The 17,288-nt window shown below is 45.2% G+C and overlaps 1 protein-coding gene across 1 annotated transcript; it reads left to right on the forward strand.

The window, feature by feature from the left end:
* The first annotated feature begins 9,019 nt into the window (after window positions 1–9,019).
* On the forward strand, window positions 9,020–11,350 carry LOC127196371 (RING finger protein 223). Its single transcript, XM_051154019.1, has one exon. It carries the CDS (start codon window positions 9,828–9,830, stop codon window positions 10,857–10,859), a length of 1,032 nt encoding a protein of 343 aa, XP_051009976.1. The 5' UTR covers window positions 9,020–9,827; the 3' UTR covers window positions 10,860–11,350.
* Window positions 11,351–17,288: the final 5,938 nt, after the last annotated feature.

Below are 17,288 nucleotides of genomic sequence, written 5' to 3' on the forward strand. Positions count from 1 at the left end.
TAAGAGGCTGTAGTCTAAGCAGAGGGATGCAAGCAGTGCATCGAAACAGCAAACATGAGGAAAAAGAATGGACTTAGTGAATATGCGATAAAATTGAGCTGTCCTGTCATTACTAAGAACTAGCTGAAACAAAGTGAAAAATAATCAATAGGAAAAGAAATGGTCTGAACACTCACATGAACTTGAAGAAAAGGAAAAGTATTTGCTTTACATAAAAGTATTTCTTCACAAACGTGAATGTTAACGGATTGAAAGTTGTTTTTTTTTTTTTTTTAAATAAAAACTCAAGTTCTCACCACAGGAGGTGGTGCTCACCTTTATTTTATTTTTAATTTTATTTTTTTCTTTTTCTTTTTTCTTTAATTAATTTATTCAGATTACAACTCTATTGTTATCCCATCACTTGTATCCTCCCATTCCTCTCTCCCTCCTGCTTTCACCCTATTCCCCTTCCCTAGGTCTATGACTGAGGGGGATCTCCTCTCCCACTATATGGTCATAGGCTATCAAGTCTCATCTTGGTAGGCTGCTTATTCTTTCTTTGAGTGCCACCAGGCTTCCCTACCAAGGGGAGGTGGTCAAATATGGGGCACCAGAGTTCATGTCAGAGTTAGTCCCCACTCTCCACATAACTGTGGAGAATGTCCTGTCCATTGGCTAGATCAGCATAGGGGTCAATGTTTACTACTTGTATTGTCCTTGGTTAGTGCAATAGTTTGAGCAGACCCCTCTGGGCCCCGATCCACCTGTTATGATGTTCTTCTTGTAGGTTTCTAAGACTCTCTGGGTCCTTCTATTTCCTCATCTCCTATATTTCTCTTACCTAGAGTCCCAGTAGGATGTCCTCACATCTATTCCAATCTCCTGGTAAGTGAAGACTTTCATGGGACATGCCTTTAATCCCATCCAAGTCTCCCTAGAGCCTGGGACTCCAACTCTAATCCCCTTTCTAGAGACCCACTTCCTCAGATGACGTGGCCCTACCCACACAGCTTTCTAAAACAGCACTATGAACTGGGGACCGAGTGTTGGAGCACATGAGCACTCAAACCACAGCAGAGATTCTGGCCTTTGCAGCATCTTTCGCAATTGTCCTGACCACATAAGTGAGTCTTGTCGGCTTCACCTCAAGTGGCTTGCAGAACCCAAGAAGCTTCAATACTCCTCGGTTCCTTCAGTCCTAGGCACCAACCTCGTGTCTTCATCAACAGCAGTGGGGACAGACAACAGTCCTTCTCCTTTCTTGGTGTAGGAGGGTATTGGAGTATGGCCTCCCACGTGCTAGGCTGTTGCTGAGTGGTATCTGTATCCTTCTTTCTATGTTTTATTTTGAAAAGAGTCTGAGTCAGTTTCAAGCTGACCCAGAACTTCTCATCCTTCTGCCTCAGTGTCCCAAGTAGCTGGGTGTTCTAGTTTGGTTTTCTGTTGCTGTGATTAAACCACTTTGACCAAAAAGGAACTTGGAGGATGAAAGGGTTTACTTGGCTTATACTTCCAGGTCACAATCCATCATGCAGGGAAGTCGGAGCAGGAGGAATGCTCCTTACTAGCTCACTCTCTAGCTCACACAGCTAGTTTTTTAAAAAGGCCCTGACCCACCTGCCTAAGGATGGAGCCACCCACCATGGTCTGGGCTCTCCATCGAAAAGGGAAGTGACTGAAGTGGCTGGAAGAAATGGGAGGGGAAAGTTGGGAGTGCTCACAGGATGTGAGAGAGACAGTTATTCAAATGAGGTGACTCATTGTTCCCAGGTGACTCCAAGGTTGTGTCAAATTGACAACAAAAATAACCAATACACTGAGATTACAGGCTTGCAACATCAGAACCAGGGGCTTTTAGCTTGTGGAGACAGCATCTCACTTTGTAGCCAAGGCTTATTTCAAACTCATGGAAATCCTCCTGATGTGGTTTCCTGGGAGTTGGATCCACAGGTGTGAGCCACCACACATAGAACAGTGGTCCTTTGAAACACTAAGTCAGATTCCCTACTTTGCAAAACCCTTCAGCGGTTCTGTTTCATCTTAATTTATACTGAAAATCACTAAAAGGGGCCGATTTCCCCCTATATAACTGTTCCTGTCCTTGTGTGGCTCTCCCCTTACTTCACTGTTCCTACTGTTGGAACGTTTGCTCTGTCTGAAGCAAAGAGAGAACACTCCACCTCAGGATCTTTGTATGTGCTGTGCCCCTGTTCTGAGGACCATCTTCCCTCAGAGTCACACGGACAGGTTTCTTACTTCCTTAAGGACTCACTTCATCAGATGGGATTTCTGGACTATCTAAATGCATAGACCAACTCCTAAGACAGCTCTGTCATACCTTGTTGTGCTTTAAAAAATATTTTACTTACTCTTTGACAATGTCATATATATATGTTTATGCATATATATATATACATACACATGTGTGTTTGTGTGTGTGTGTGTGTGTGTGTGTGTGTGTGTGTGTGTGTGTGTGTGTGTGTGTGAATTAGGGTTTTTATTGCTGGGACAAAACCATCATGAACAAAAAGCAAGTTGGGGAGAAAGGGATTTATTTGACTTATGCTTCCATATTTCTGTCAGGGCAGGAATTCAAATGGGGCAGAATCCTAGAGGTGGGGGAGGTTGATGCAGAAGCCATGGAGGGGGTGCTGCTTACTGGCTTGATTCCCATGGCTTGCCCAGCCTGCTTTCTCTCTCCCCTTTTTTGATGTTTCTGCTAATGACCATTATCTATCTATCTATCTATCTATCTATCTATCTATCTATCTATCTATCTATCCATCATATATATAAGACAATACAGCAAAAAGAACCATGAAACAATCAACAATTATATAAATGTTATATTCATAGTGTTTTGGCTATTTGTATTTGGCAACCTTGAAGAAAACATCTTTCTTATCTTGTTGAGTTTAAAATTCTGAATGTAAATTAGTATATATCATATTTCATCTCTATCAACTTAAGACATCTAGCTAGACCTAAAAACATCATAACCCCTAAACAACTAAGCATAATTGTGAAACTAAACTATCTGGTCTTCAACTCCATCAGAGATTTGAGAAGAAATAAAATTTATTACCTGAGTAAACAGCAAGTGCAGCTTAGCAGCTTCAGAAGTGAAAAAATATTATGGAGACAGTTTTCAGCCTCCTTTCTTATAGAAGCCAGGACCACCAGCCCAGGGATGGCACCACCCACAATAGACTGGATCCTCTCCCATCAATCTCTAAATAAGAAAGTGCTTTACAGCTGGATCTCATGGAGGCTTTTCCTCAACTGAGGCTGCTTTCTCTCTGATGACACTAGCTTATGTCAACTTGACACACAAAAGCAGATGATACTGTGTGTGTGTGTGTGTGTGTGTGTGTGTACACACACACACACACACACACACACACATATACATACAAATATTGAGTCTGACTAGTGACACCCATTGGAATGTTGACTAGTTTTATTGTCTTGATCTAACCATAGCTGCAGGGAGTTCATGAGTGCAATGGCCAAGCCATTTCAAGAGAACAGCACTGCTCCCCATCCTTTGGCTCTTACATTCTTTCTGCCCCTTCTTCTGTCATGTTTCCTGAGCTGGGCAGGCGACGCTGTTGATACTGATGCCCTATTCAAGAGTGAGCACTTTAACAGTCTCTTATTCTCAGCACTTGGACCAGTTATGGGTCTCAGCATTAGCTGAGGACAACACACTTTACTTTTCCTCACAGCACTTCCCACTCACAGTTATATTACAGTCATCCATTTGTTTATTAGCTGTCTCTTATATGTGCTAGATGTTCTAATAGGACAAACTTAGAGTCATTTTGGCTCACTATATTTGTGTGTCCCCCAATGCTAGCACATTGTCTGACAGACCATAACCATAAATAGTATTTTTTATAAATAAACCTAATTAGACTGAAGGAAAGTATGTATGTTATTATTATAACCACGTAAAAACATACACCTGTGAAAACACATTTCATTATGGAAATGGCTGTGCTAACTGTGGTATGTGGGAGATGTAAATGTTTTCCTTCCTGAAGACTCCAACCCTCAGTCCTGCAAAAAGAAGACAGCATTCTTGCCTGAGAATTCTTTAAGGTAGTTGTGTGGCTTCCATACATATTTGGAAGTTACTATTTTCCCATCTTATAACAAACCATGTGATGTTCAAATGTAATAAATTATAAACAAATCTGTCGGGAAGTTTTCAAGCTTGCCTGCTGGGTTTTCTTTGAAGTGATGGTACAAACACAAGTGAGAAGCTATTCTCTTTCTCTGTGTGTCTCTGTCTCTGTCTGCCCCTGGGTCTCTGTGTCTCTGTGTCTTTCTCTCTCTCTCTGTCTCTCTCTATCTCCCCCTCCCTCCCCCTCCCTTCCTCCCTCCCTCCCTCCCTCCCTCCCTCCCTCCCTCTCTCTCTCTCTCTCTCACACACACACACACACACACACACACACACACACACACACACACACGTATGGATGATTTGCCTGCATGTATGTCTGGGCACACCATGCATGCTTAGTACCTTTGGAACACAGAAGGGGACATCAGATCCCCTGGAACTGGATTTAAAACAGTTGCCTGCGGCCTGATGTGGGTGCTGGGAGCCAAACCTAGGTAACAGCAAATGACCTTAACCAATCAGCTATCTCTCCAGCTTCCGTCTGACATTCTTAAGAAATTCAGAGGCAACAGGGCACAGTAACACATTCCTGTAATCTCAGCACTCAGGAAGGCAGAGGCAGGTAGATCTCTGTGAGTTCAAGGCTAGCCTGGTCTACAAGGCAAGTCCAGGACAGCTAAGGCTACACAAAGAAACACTGTCTCAAAACACAAAAACAAACAAATAAGCAAAACAAACAAAAAAAAAAGGGAAAGAAATTCAGTGGCTTGTGCTTGCATAATTCTCCATATTTTAAAAAATGAGTTTGTCAAACACTGCCTTTTACCCCTCTTATGTCTGGGTAAATGTTCCCTCAAGGCCATTTTAGAAGGTGCTGCAACATTTAGGAAGTAGGATCTAGCACTCTAGTTAGGTCATGGAAGTAGGTCTCTGAGGATGAACACTGAGGCTCCAGCCCACCCTCATCTTCCAGTTTGCTTGCTGGCTAACATAAGGTCAAGAATTAATGAGTCACAATATACTGTTCAACATGGGCTCAAAAGCAGTGGGGCCAACGGACCCAGACTTTCTTATACTGAAACCAAGACAAACCTTTCTCCTTCATCATTTAATTATCTCAGGAATTTCATTACACTAACACAAAGCTAAGAAACACAATTCTGGAAATACATACAATGAAAATCAAACTTATATTTTTAGAATAGTTTTAGGGTTACAGAAACTTGCAAAGGTTCCCAGTGTCCTCAAAATAACCCCACCTAGTTTCTTGTGTTAATTTATATCTTACATTAATATTACATTAATATTCGACATCTATTATAACTGAGGACCAGGTATTCATAATGCTATTGTTCACTAAAAATTGACACTTTATTCAAATTTCCTTAGTTTGTCCCTAGTGTCCTTTTTCTGTCTCAGTATCTCCTCTATAATATTCACAGCACAGCTGGCTGTCCTGTTTCCTTGGACTCTTCCACTGAACTCTCGGCTCCTGGAGGCCAAGCGTCCTCACCAGTTTCAACATCTTCTGAAACAGGACCTCTGCACATGTTGACTGTAATCGACCCAGTTTCTATTTTAGAACGTCAACTATTTGATGGAATGGTTTATTACTTGCTTCTGAGTAGCATTGTCTGCCTCAACATCTATCCCTCCCATATGAACAGAGAGATTTCCCTCGGCCCTGAGGTTTTGTGAAGGGCTGGCAGATCTGTAGTGCCAGGCTAACTTCATAGGAAAAGCTGGTCCTGCAGCTGGGATACCACCTGTGTCTCATCTTGGGTTGTCAGAAGAACTGGAAGAAAAACATCCCATTGCTCTCTGCTGCTCCGCCTTGGGCTGTGCCCCAAGGACACTCTGAGGCCTCTCTCACAGGCATCTGTGGGGATTCCTAGATGAACTACAGGAACCCTCACCACACATAATAATGAATACCACCAGATGGCTGGGGCCTATTGTTTTATATTACATATATAACATATCCAGTTCTTACAAGGTGCAATATTATGCAGCAAATAAGCTTATCCCAATTTTATTTTGGGGAACCAAGGCACAGAAAAGGTAGCCTGCAAATACACAAAGAGTGAGGAACAGAGTTAGAATATGGACTCAGAACTGCCAAGGCATGCGTTCTTTGAATGCACATCCTCCAAAACATTGGTTCTCAACCTTCCTAGTACTGCGACCCTTTAATACAGTTCATCATGTTGTGGTTACTCCCAACTATAAAATCAGTTCGTTGCTCTAATTTTGGCACTGTTGTGAAGTTGTAATGTAAATAACTGATATGCAGGATTTCTGATACATGACCTCTTGAAGGGGTTTCAACTCACAGGCTGAGAACCACAGCCCTGAATCGTTTGTCAAGACTGAGGCTTATAAAACTACAACATTCATTAGGTGGTCAAGGGAGGGACCATAAACTGGAGATTTTTTGAGAGCATGGATATTTTCCATTTACTCAGTTTCTTAAATTAAATAATCCAGCAAATAATAATATCTGATATATGCAAGGTATAGGCAGGATTCTGGTAAAACCAATTTACATCCTAGCATGCAAACGGAGCTATTTGTTGCCAACTGAAGGTGCAATTCAACACATTTTTCTTCCCAGGGAAACTCCAGTTCCTTAGCATGACCACACATCTATGTTTACTCTTGGAGGCAATGTGGCTGGCACTGGGCCTTATGATCCCTTAGGTCAGGTGCCTGTGGCCTACCCAACACTCTCCAGATGTCACAGACCTTCCCCCTCATTGCTCCAAGGAAGTCCTTACACAATATATTTATGAGTCCTCAGAATGAACATCTGTCCCCAAGATGTGAAACAATTGAGATGCTGGGTTCCCCTCAAACTGGGGGTGGGTGGGGGAGTTTGTGTCTGTGATTCTAATACTTTGGAGGCTGAAACGGGAGGCTTGCTGTGTGTTTGGAACTAGCGAGTTCCAGGCCAGCCCCGAGTTATAGGGTGGGATACAAAAACCAAGAACCTATCCAAACACAGTAAATTCCATCATTGCTCAAAGACCTGTAATTGTTTACAGAAAGTATGAGTCAAAAAATTACACCAGTGTCTTTCAAAGATTGTTTCATACTTGGGACCTAAATTACTATGACATACAAAAGAAACATGGTCACAAAGTGATAACTGCCTTGGGGGGATGCTGTTTGCTCACAGTGGATAGGAGCTGGGAGCTCTGGTTCAGATTGTACTTAAAGCAAATCTGTGGTCTTTGTATAAGTCCCGAAAGCCCACAGCCAGGGATGATTTTGTCCAGGTGTGTGGGGGGCGTCCAGGTATGGATGGTGGTGGTGAGGAGAGATAGTTTTGGTTGTCACAACTGGGACATTTCACCATTGACTTCAAATGGGTAGAGGCCAAGGACACTGCTTAACATTGGCCGTGCACAGAACAGCACCTACAATAAAAGGTTATGGAGCTCAGAATGTCAGTAGTGCTGGTGTGCGAAACCCTGGTGTGAGGTGAAAATGCACACTAAGCTATAACTAGAAAAGCTTATGTTTTTTGCCTGAATATACACTATGTTCAAATACACAGGTCTTCAGAGCTCTTAAATGACCATTGGGTCACCTTTGACGTGGAGCTGGGTGGGTGAAAAGAGCTGTAGAAATGCACAACAGCCCTCTTGCTTCTATGTACCTCTCTTTCTGAGACACTGTTTCTAACCAGCATTGGAAGCATAGCACAAACATAATAGAGTTTAAAGGACCCAGTTAGAAACTGTGTGAGACACACATGCTGGAAGTGGGCAGGAGAGAAGCAGAAAGAGTTAAAGCTCCAGTTAGCTTTGAGTCAGTCTGCAACCTTTCAAGGCCAGATAGATGATAGCCTTTTTGCTGTCTCACCAACCTGCCTTCTTATTACTGTACCCATCACAGAACAAGGTATTTAAAAATACACACACACACACACACACACACACACACACACACACACACACCATTTTAAAATAAGTTTAACTTAAGGCCTTAAATTTAAGGATTAGTACACTCACTATTCACATAGAGCAAAAACATACATACTTTCAAATGCTCCAGAAATGTCATTGTTATTTAGATTTCCCCCAGAAGCTCTTTTTGTTTTGTGTTTGGAGACAGGGTCTCATGTAGCCCAGGCTGGCCTCAAGCTCCCTAGGTAGTTGAGGAGCTTTGTGGGTCTAACCTCCTGCCCGCACCTCCCAAATGCTTGGATTACGCTACTGCGCCCACTTTTTGTGGCACTCTGTATGACGCTCAGGGTTATGTGCCAATTGAGCTGCACCCCCAGCCCTCTCAGGCAGCTCCTGTTGGTTCTTCACTGGTTTCCTATCTTTCCTTTGTTTTTCATATGCTTCCCAGGTGTCGCTTTTTCGCAGCTATTCCCTGTGGTACCTTGAGATCTTCAGAGACTTCAGGACTGAAAGTGCAGTGTTCCTACTGCCTGGAACAATAATATAAAAATCTTGCAAAGCTATCTTTCTGGGGGGGAAAGATAATTGATGGAGAGGCTAAGAATATCTGACTCTCAGCGTGCAGCCGGTACCCAAACACTCCTGTACCTTACTGTAAAAGCTACATCTTGCTGATTTGGATCTTTGGAGTTCTGTTCCATAAACTTTGGAGTTTTCATAAACTCGGGCGTCTCTGTATCTGAATGATTAAAGTTAAAGTGGGCGCCGGGAGGAGCAAAGTGGGCGAGCCTAGCCGCAGGCAGGGTTTAACCTGAGCTTTTTCATTGTGTGAACTTTCTTGCCAACTTCTTTGTCTCCTCTCTCCTTCTGCAACCACCTGGTACTAGAAACAGCTGCATCTACAGCGGTCATCGCCAGGCAAACAGCAGGACCATGCTCCCAATCTGTCTCCTCTCCTTAAACTCAGGAAGCAACATTTCCTAGGAAGAAAAGGGTATTATTTGGCTCCCACATTTCCTCCAAATGTCGAAGGGAAAAATGCCCTTCTCCGCTTCCACTTTGAGATGAGCACTGCACCGCCGCTGGGCCCTGCTAATAAAAGCTCAAAGCGTAAATGGCTTGGGGATTATTGGCTTTCGCCCTTGGACTGAGACATGAGATCACGATTTTTCAGCTTGCGAAGGAACCGCCTCTGCCAGGCTGCCGAGGCCGCCGCTTCCCCTCCCTGCGCGGGTCCTGCATTCTACATTACATCACGGTGAGCTCTTGCTGGTAGGGGGGAGAGGAGACTTCTCCTGGGACATAGCCCTAAACAGGGAAGGATAAAACGGATAATAAGGAGGGGTGGGAGAAGTAATGTCGAGGGAGTGGAAAGAGGAAAAAGCGGGTCCTAGTAGCACACCATCTTTAGAGGCTGTGTGTACAGGCAAACAGAACAGCCTTAAGTAACTACAACCCCCCCCCCAAATGCGTTCCTGCAACACCTCCCAGCCCACCTGAACCCCAATTTTAAGTCCAACATACAAATAGCTGTCAGGAGACCTGGGTCTAGAGGATTAGGGGTATATCTAAGTCAGGGGCCCCTGGACCTGGAAGGATTAGAGCATCCGCACTGGGTGGGGTGAGGTGGGGTGGGTGGACCGGAGGGCCGGGCGGGGGCGCAGCAGCCAGCGGTTACTTCCCCCTCCAGGAGACAGCAGTCAGAGGGGGGAGGCAGAAGCGCCTCCTCCCCGCCCTGAGCCGGGGAGGCAACACAGGGGGAGGAAGGTGCCTCACCTAGCCCCCCATGAGGGGCGTATCATGCCATGGCAGCTCCTGCAAACGACAGCGGCCGCAACACCCAGAGCAGGAGCAGCAGCCCCCTAGGCCGAGAGGGAGTTGGAGGTATTGCGGCGGGAGGTCGCGACGACGGGGACAAGGGGGTCCGAGACACCGCGGCGACCGCCCCCAGCCTACCTCCGCTTGAAGACTACGAGTGCAAAATCTGCTACAACTACTTCGACGCGGACCGGCGCGCCCCCAAGCTGCTGGCATGCCTGCACACCTTCTGCCAGGAGTGCTTGAGCCAGCTGCAGCTCCGCGCCGCCGCCTCCTCCGGCGCGGCCCCTGAGCGCGCGCCGCGCCCGCCACCCTGGCATGGTCCTCCCGGAGCCATCGCGTGCCCCGTGTGCCGTCACCGCACGCCGCTGCCGGACAGCCGCGTGCACGGCCTGCCCAACAACACCAAGCTCTCCGAGGCCTTCCCGCTGGCCCTAAGAGCCGCACAGGATCCGCTGCCCCAGGACCACCTCCCGCCACTGGACCACCGCCGGCCCGCGCCCACCACCGCCTCGCTGCCAGCCCTCGCCCCGCAGCCACCTCAACCGGCGCCACCGCCCCCCGAGGACGCCGCCCCCGGACCTCGGGGCCGCCTAGGTCTCCGCGCCCCGGGAGCCTACGAGAGCTGTCAGAACTGCAAGCGCGCGGCGCTCACCGCCGGCTGTGTATGCGTAGTCTTTTCGTTCCTCTCCATGGTAGTGCTGCTGTTCACCGGTCTTATCTTCGTTAACCACTACGGTGGCGGCGGCGGCAGCGGCGGGGGTGGGGGGACGCCGGGCACCGGTTCGTCCCCCGGCCCCGCCCCAGCTACCGGATCGCCCTCTCCCTCGCCAGTGGGACCAATCTGCTTGTCGGTGGCCAGCATCCTAGCGCTCTTTTCGGTGGTTGTCACCTGGATTATCTGCTGGCTCAAGTACCGGCCCGAGGGGGCGGCAGCGGGCTCCGCAGGCAGCGGCGGGAGTGGCTCGAGGGCGCGAGTCCCTGCCGCTCCAAGTAGTTCCAGGAGGAGCGACACGTAACGGGACCGCACACCCCGCTCCCGGTGCATCTCCTACCCTGCGCGCCCTTAGGGCCTTGGACTCAGAGCGCTGGGGTTTCTCCCCGCTTTGTCAGTGACCACGGACCCCTGAGTCAATGCGGAGCCTCAGTTTCCCGCCTCTTGGTCTTTCTGTTCCCTACTTCCTTTACCTTGGGCGAGAGAGGAAAACAGAAGAGAAAGGGATGTTAGGGTGTGGGGGGAGGAACCCCTTTTGTCCAGACCTCTGCTTTATGCGCTGCATCCACCCTGACCAGAGTATGTGACTGTCCTTTCCCCAAAAGTCTGAGGTTGTGCTGAAAGTGGATTCCTGGCGCCTGGGACTTGGACGTTCATTTAGGGATGCGGCATGCGCATGCTCGTCCGCAACACTGTGCATGGACTCTAATTGTTTAAAGGAAAAATTAGCAAGATGTAACGCAAATGATCTTCCTGATTCTCAGAGATCCCGGAAGGGCAGAGACTAGTTAACAGAAAGGATCCGCGAGCCGAGAGATAGAAAGATAAGCGTCTAGCTGTACTTAGCGGGAGCCAGCATCTTCTAGGAGCTGGGCAAGTGCTCAGCGCGCGTGCGCGTCCTGGACAGTCTTTGCTCTTTCACAAGCTGGCAAGCACTGGTTGGTGATCGCTGCTTTCTGCTTGGTGGCTGGAGCCGAGCCCAGAAGTCCCATCTCCTGGAGGCTTGCGGTTGTTTTATTCACAGTGTTATTGCCAGGAAGTCATTTTCATCTTCTGTAACCGGACTCGACTCAGGGAGCTTAAAGAGCCTGACCTCCCTTCTCTCAAAACTGACTGACTGTTGCCCCCACCTGGAAAACACTGAAAGCTATTTATTCAGAGTATAAACTATAAGCTTCCCCTCTTCTTGTGATCCCTCTCCCCATTTCACTTAAAAATAACTTATTTTTTTGAATATATAAATCTGGAAGTTTTGCACATTAAGATCTCCAGAAGTTGTTTTGAACGGTGTCATTTCTCTCTCTTACCTCTGATCCAAATACATTTCAAAACAATAAGCAGAAAATCAAGGTGTGTTAGTAATTCATTCAAGATTTTAAACCGTGAAACAATAACTTTCAACTATCAAAACATGTATATTAATGCCCAAAGATAAACTGAAAAGTGTCTCTGCCTCTGGTTAACACGATAATGTGCACTTACCATTTGAGTTTAACTTTCCTCTGTCATAGAAATCATTGAAATGTCCAAACCCAAAGGAGGGGGAAATAGGTATTCACCTGATTTTGAGACTAAAGGAATGATTTATCAGTGTATACTGCACATGGTGTAGTTGAAAAAAAAAATCAGAGATGCACTGGGTGTGTGCTGTTTTTTCCTCATGTGTAATGTCACCTGCATGATGCCCTCTCTATTAACTGAACTCGAATGAAGCCTTTATATCTATGATATGAGTGAAACAATTTATTGGCCATCCATAAGTAGCGTGGCTGCACTTTAGGAACCACAATATGGTGTGTTACATGTCTACGGTGTCTTAATAAAAACAGGAAGTGTTTATAGAAAATAAGACACACTGCTTTGGGTACATTTTTATTTCACGGTGAAATCACGCCAAACTTTTCTTTTCCCTGGATGCACATTCCTATCCAAATCCCGATTGCACATTTTGGATGAGACTGAAAGAGAAGTAAGTAACGTGTGAGAGAGTGTAGCTGCTAGTTAAGATGAGCATTTTGTGTATTTCTGAGCTCTTTTTTTTTTTCCCCAAAGAATTTTTTGTTTTGTTTTCTAAATGTGTATGGGTGCGTGTATGTCTGTAAACTGTGTGTGTTCCTGGTACCCATGGAGGACAGAAGGCGGCCTTGGATTCTGTGGGACTGGATTTACAGACCCAGTGTGAGAAGGCATGAGGTCCTGAAGACCCCCTGAAGTCCCTCGGAAGACACCCCCCCCCTTGAGAACTGTTGTAATATTTTGGAGAGAGGACAATTTAGTCCCCTGCAGCTCTAACATGCACACAAACTAGATTCTGATGTCACCGTTCTTGGTGTCTGTGAGCTGTGTCTCCTCCCAAATAAGAGTCACATTTCAGAGATGAGTTGTGGCTTATTTATATGCCGAACATCTTGTGTTGCTTTCATATATATTTATATGTTTTTATTCACTCTCTCCTTGCCTCCAGTGCATATGTTCTGTTTGTAATCACTGTGGCCATAATCCATCCACACAGGTATATTTGTGTATGCGGATATATATGCATGACATACACACATAGTAACAGACGTTGGCTCTGCGGATGTGGCCATGCATACACAAACATGTGTTAGCTATTTCATTCCCTTCAACAGGCAGCCTAGGAGTCTGCATAGAGTTACTTGGGGACCAGCTTGCTTTTTTACTTATAGTTTATTTATGCTCCATAGAAGTGAACCAGCAATAGAGACTCGGACAGGAGAAATGCATCTTTGCGTTGTCTCCATCACAATGAGAGCCACATTTTGTTTCTTTCATGGACTGCACATGTAATTTCTTGTAAAAAAAAAAAAAAGTAAAGTTAGAATTGTTGAAAATCAAATAGATACCATTAGTATTTCAGGAGTTAGAAATATTTTTGTCCTTGGATGACCTTGCTTTGGTTGCTAGTTTCTAACTTTGTTACCAGAAATGGACCATGGGCAAAATGTAATGAAAATGTTTGTCTGCCCCTCCAGCACTCAGGTATGTGAACCCTTTTCCATTTTGCAGATTTGATTAACCACACACTCAGCATCTTTTGTTATTTTTACATCTATACATACTTTTTACCCACCCTTTCTTTATCTTCAGTGCAGAGATTGTTTGTAATTATTATAGTGAAAATCCATCTCCACATCTCCACTTGTGTATATGGATATGTATGTCTTTGTGGTTGTTTTGTTTTGTTTTTGAGGCAGGGCTTCACTGTATAGCAGTCCCAACTGTCCTGGAACTCGCCTTGTAGACCAGGCTGACCTCAGACTCACAGAGATCCTCTTACCTCTGCTTCCTGAGTGCCTGGATTAAAGGCCACCACAGTCAGATGTGTCTTACATAAGCATACTATTAACAGAACTTGGCTTTTATATATGGAAAGTCCTGACATAACAGCGCCTTAGACAAAGCAGGGGATTGGAAAGTCATTCTTGAAATAATAACTGCGTTGCCTAGGGAGCTTCTGGGATAACGGGACGTAAATTTCCATACCAACTCTCCCCTCCGCATTTTAGAGGAAACTGACTCAATCCTGAATATAGCTCCCTCTTAAGAGTAGAACTGTCCAGTAAAATCAGACCTAGTCTGTCCTGAACAGCCTCTTGAAAACTTGGAGATCTCACGACTCCAGAGTTCGGGGGGGGGGGGGCATAGTCTAAACTTCAAGTGTTTATCCTGAGAGTGAGGGGTTGGCCATGTGTTTGGTCAACCCTGAATGCCACCTGATATGATGAACAGGATCTATACCTCCAGAAAGCACTTAGCACCTGCGGCCAGGAGATATTTTCTGAAGACTGAATTCTTCATATTTGGAAAGACCTTGGGAAATCATTGGACCTCTTTGGACATCAGACTCTTCACCCATTTTTGAAGGGAAGTTCTTCAGCGGCCCACCCCTCCCTCAATAGTTAGCTGGAAGATTTGTACTCAAAGGAAGAACAGCCCAAGTGTCCTGGAAACTGAAGTTCCTTGCACCTGTGCCACCCACTGCTTCTTTCAAGGTTTTAATTTCACTTTTGCAGGGAGGTCTGCCATCTCTTACCTGTCCCCAGATACTGGACCACAATCTATCCTTCCTGACATTTAAAATTGACTACAGAAGTCTTCTTTATTTGAGGCATTGAGGGGGCAAAGTCCCAGTTTTTGTAACCATAATGTAAAATCAAGGACAGAAACCTTGATGGGTTTTGGTTTTTGTTTTTGTTTTGTCCTCCCACAAAAGCATTGATGAGTTATCAGCACAAGGTAAGTAGCCGATAGACATAATGTTAAGTTGGCAGAAGGAAAACTCTGGAATAAATGTTGAACAACTTGGCTCTCCTGACTCATTCCTGACAGTCAGAATTCTGGAGATCTGAGGGCCATGGCAGAGGCATGTGTGTGTGTCTGCATCCAAAGTTTTTTTTTAAAGGGTGGAAAAACTAAAGGCCAAGGATTAGCACAGTTGGTGCAAGGAAGGTATAGGTCTGATCCTCAGCATACCTAAAATTGAGCATGGTGGTGCACGGTACACTCCTGGAATGCCAGCCCTGGGGAGGTGGAGGCAGGAGGACCCAGAGTTCCCATCCTTCTCTGCATATGTACCCTGGGCTACTAGAAACCCTGTTTAAAAACAAAACAAATGGATGAGAAATACATTTACACACATCAGACCCTGCAGGGAAACTCACACTGCATAGTCATCAACAGAACCGCAATAGAAGCCTTTGGCTTCCATGTCTAAGCGTTTCTGCATTGTGACATTTAGGATATGTTTATGAGCATGCTTGTACTATGCTTTCTACAGCGAATGGTGGCTAGAGACTTGGCAGAAGGCTTCCCTCACCACACCACAACACCAAGAGTCAGTTCTGTTACATTTTCCATTACTTGGTACTTGCTGGTACTTCCTGTTTTATTAACTCATCAAGCCTGGTCACTAACCTGGTAACTGTATTGATCTCAGTAGCTCCACCATCTGATTAATTCTGAAACCCAACTGTTTCTCTGTCTCTCTGTCTCTCTCTCCCCCCTCACACACACACAACTTAATTCCTAATTGTTAATATCTGTACTTTACATTTCTGCTTTTACACAAAGATGAGTAAATTCATATCATGTAGAGTATGTGTCTCTCTTTCTTCCTTTGAAGTCCTGTTTTATTGTGGATGTTAGAGTGTGGCTTGAAAGACTAGCTATTATTTGAGCAGTCACTTTCTCTAAGATGAGCGTTAGAAGCAACTGCAGTTAATCTTAGTTTGAAGTTTTGTGGATGAATCAAATGCAGGGGAGACTTTATCTGTCATTCGCTAGGTCTCTTGATTGTCTGTGTAAGATAAGCTGTTTAAGGATTACCCCCACCGCTATTACCTTCCATCAGTTTTGATTCCGAGGTCTCTGTTCTCTTAAACAGACATAAACTATGCCAAAGAGAAGCAATTTTGTTTCCGTGATAAATTTGCAACCATTGCTGATCATACGACATTGGGGAAGTGAGTGTTTATAATCCAATCACCAAGAATATTCCTAGGAGTCTCGGAAAAATGTGCACATTTCCTTTACAAAAACAGTTGTCTTTGCATGTAAAATTGGATTATCTTTGGTTTAGAAATGCCAATTTCCAGGGGGTCTAGTGTGTGTGGGAGGGGCTGGAATGAGAGGAGAAAGGGTGGAAAGTCTTCCTAACCTATACTATTTCAAAACAAACCCCCATATAATCATGCAAAAGTATCTAGTCTTTGCAGAAAGACACTTATCTCAACAGCTACTTCAGAAAACATGGACCACGTGGCCCGCTCCGGCACTTAGTAGACTCCATCACATATAAGTTAATGTTTATATTATGTGTTCGTTGACCAAATCATCAATTGAAGTTGAGAGACAGAGATGGTGTCGCATCTGCCCTTACGGTTTGGGGGAGGAGTTATATAACTCCTAGTGAGAATTAGAAAGTTTTGTCTGTTTAGGGGGCTGTGAGGAGCAACCTCAGTAAGGAAAGTGATTTGTCTGCAGAGGCCTATTTCTTATTAGATACACAAAGCAAATTTATTTCTTGGTGAGAGCCTCCGCGCAGCTTCTGTAGGCAGGTCCAGAGTCACCTGGCGGGTTTGAAGAAGCACGCGGAAGCTCTGGCGCTCAGAGGCCACAGTTGATTGGCTAGGGCTGGGAGGAGGCGGTGAAGTGGTTTTTCTAAAAGGCGCCCCAGGTGATTTTCTAAGCTGCTAAAACTGAGAGCCCTATATTTCACACCTTAATGAAACGCCATTGTCTCCCTAATCTCACTTTAATGAACTCGATCCTGCCAGTTTTTCTTTCTCTCTTTCTTTCATTCGTTCATTCATTCTTTCTCTCTTTCTTTAATAGAAATTTCTTGAAGGAGTGGGGCAGTCCTTGGATTTCGGAAGTGGTTATATTTTGGAACTAAAGGTGAACTATTTAATAGCTTAACCATTGTTTTAGCTCCCTCCTCTCCGTGTGTGTGTGTGTGTGTGTGTGTGTGTCTCGGTGTGTATCGGTGTGCTGAGATTATTGTAGGTGCAGTGCCTTATAAATTGAGCCTTTTCTGTGAACTTCCCACCCCCTGCTAAGGTGTCTGAGATCTTAGCTACTCGGGAAACTGCCAGGGCAGAAGGATCACTTGAGCCCAAGAGTTGGCGACCAGCCCCAGCAACATAGTGCGATCTCAATCTATAAACGAACAAACATAGATTTGGGGCGATTTCTGAATAACTAGGAAAGTCTT

Source organism: Acomys russatus, chromosome 12 (genome assembly GCF_903995435.1).
Source record: "Acomys russatus chromosome 12, mAcoRus1.1, whole genome shotgun sequence".
NCBI lineage: Eukaryota > Metazoa > Chordata > Mammalia > Rodentia > Muridae > Acomys > Acomys russatus.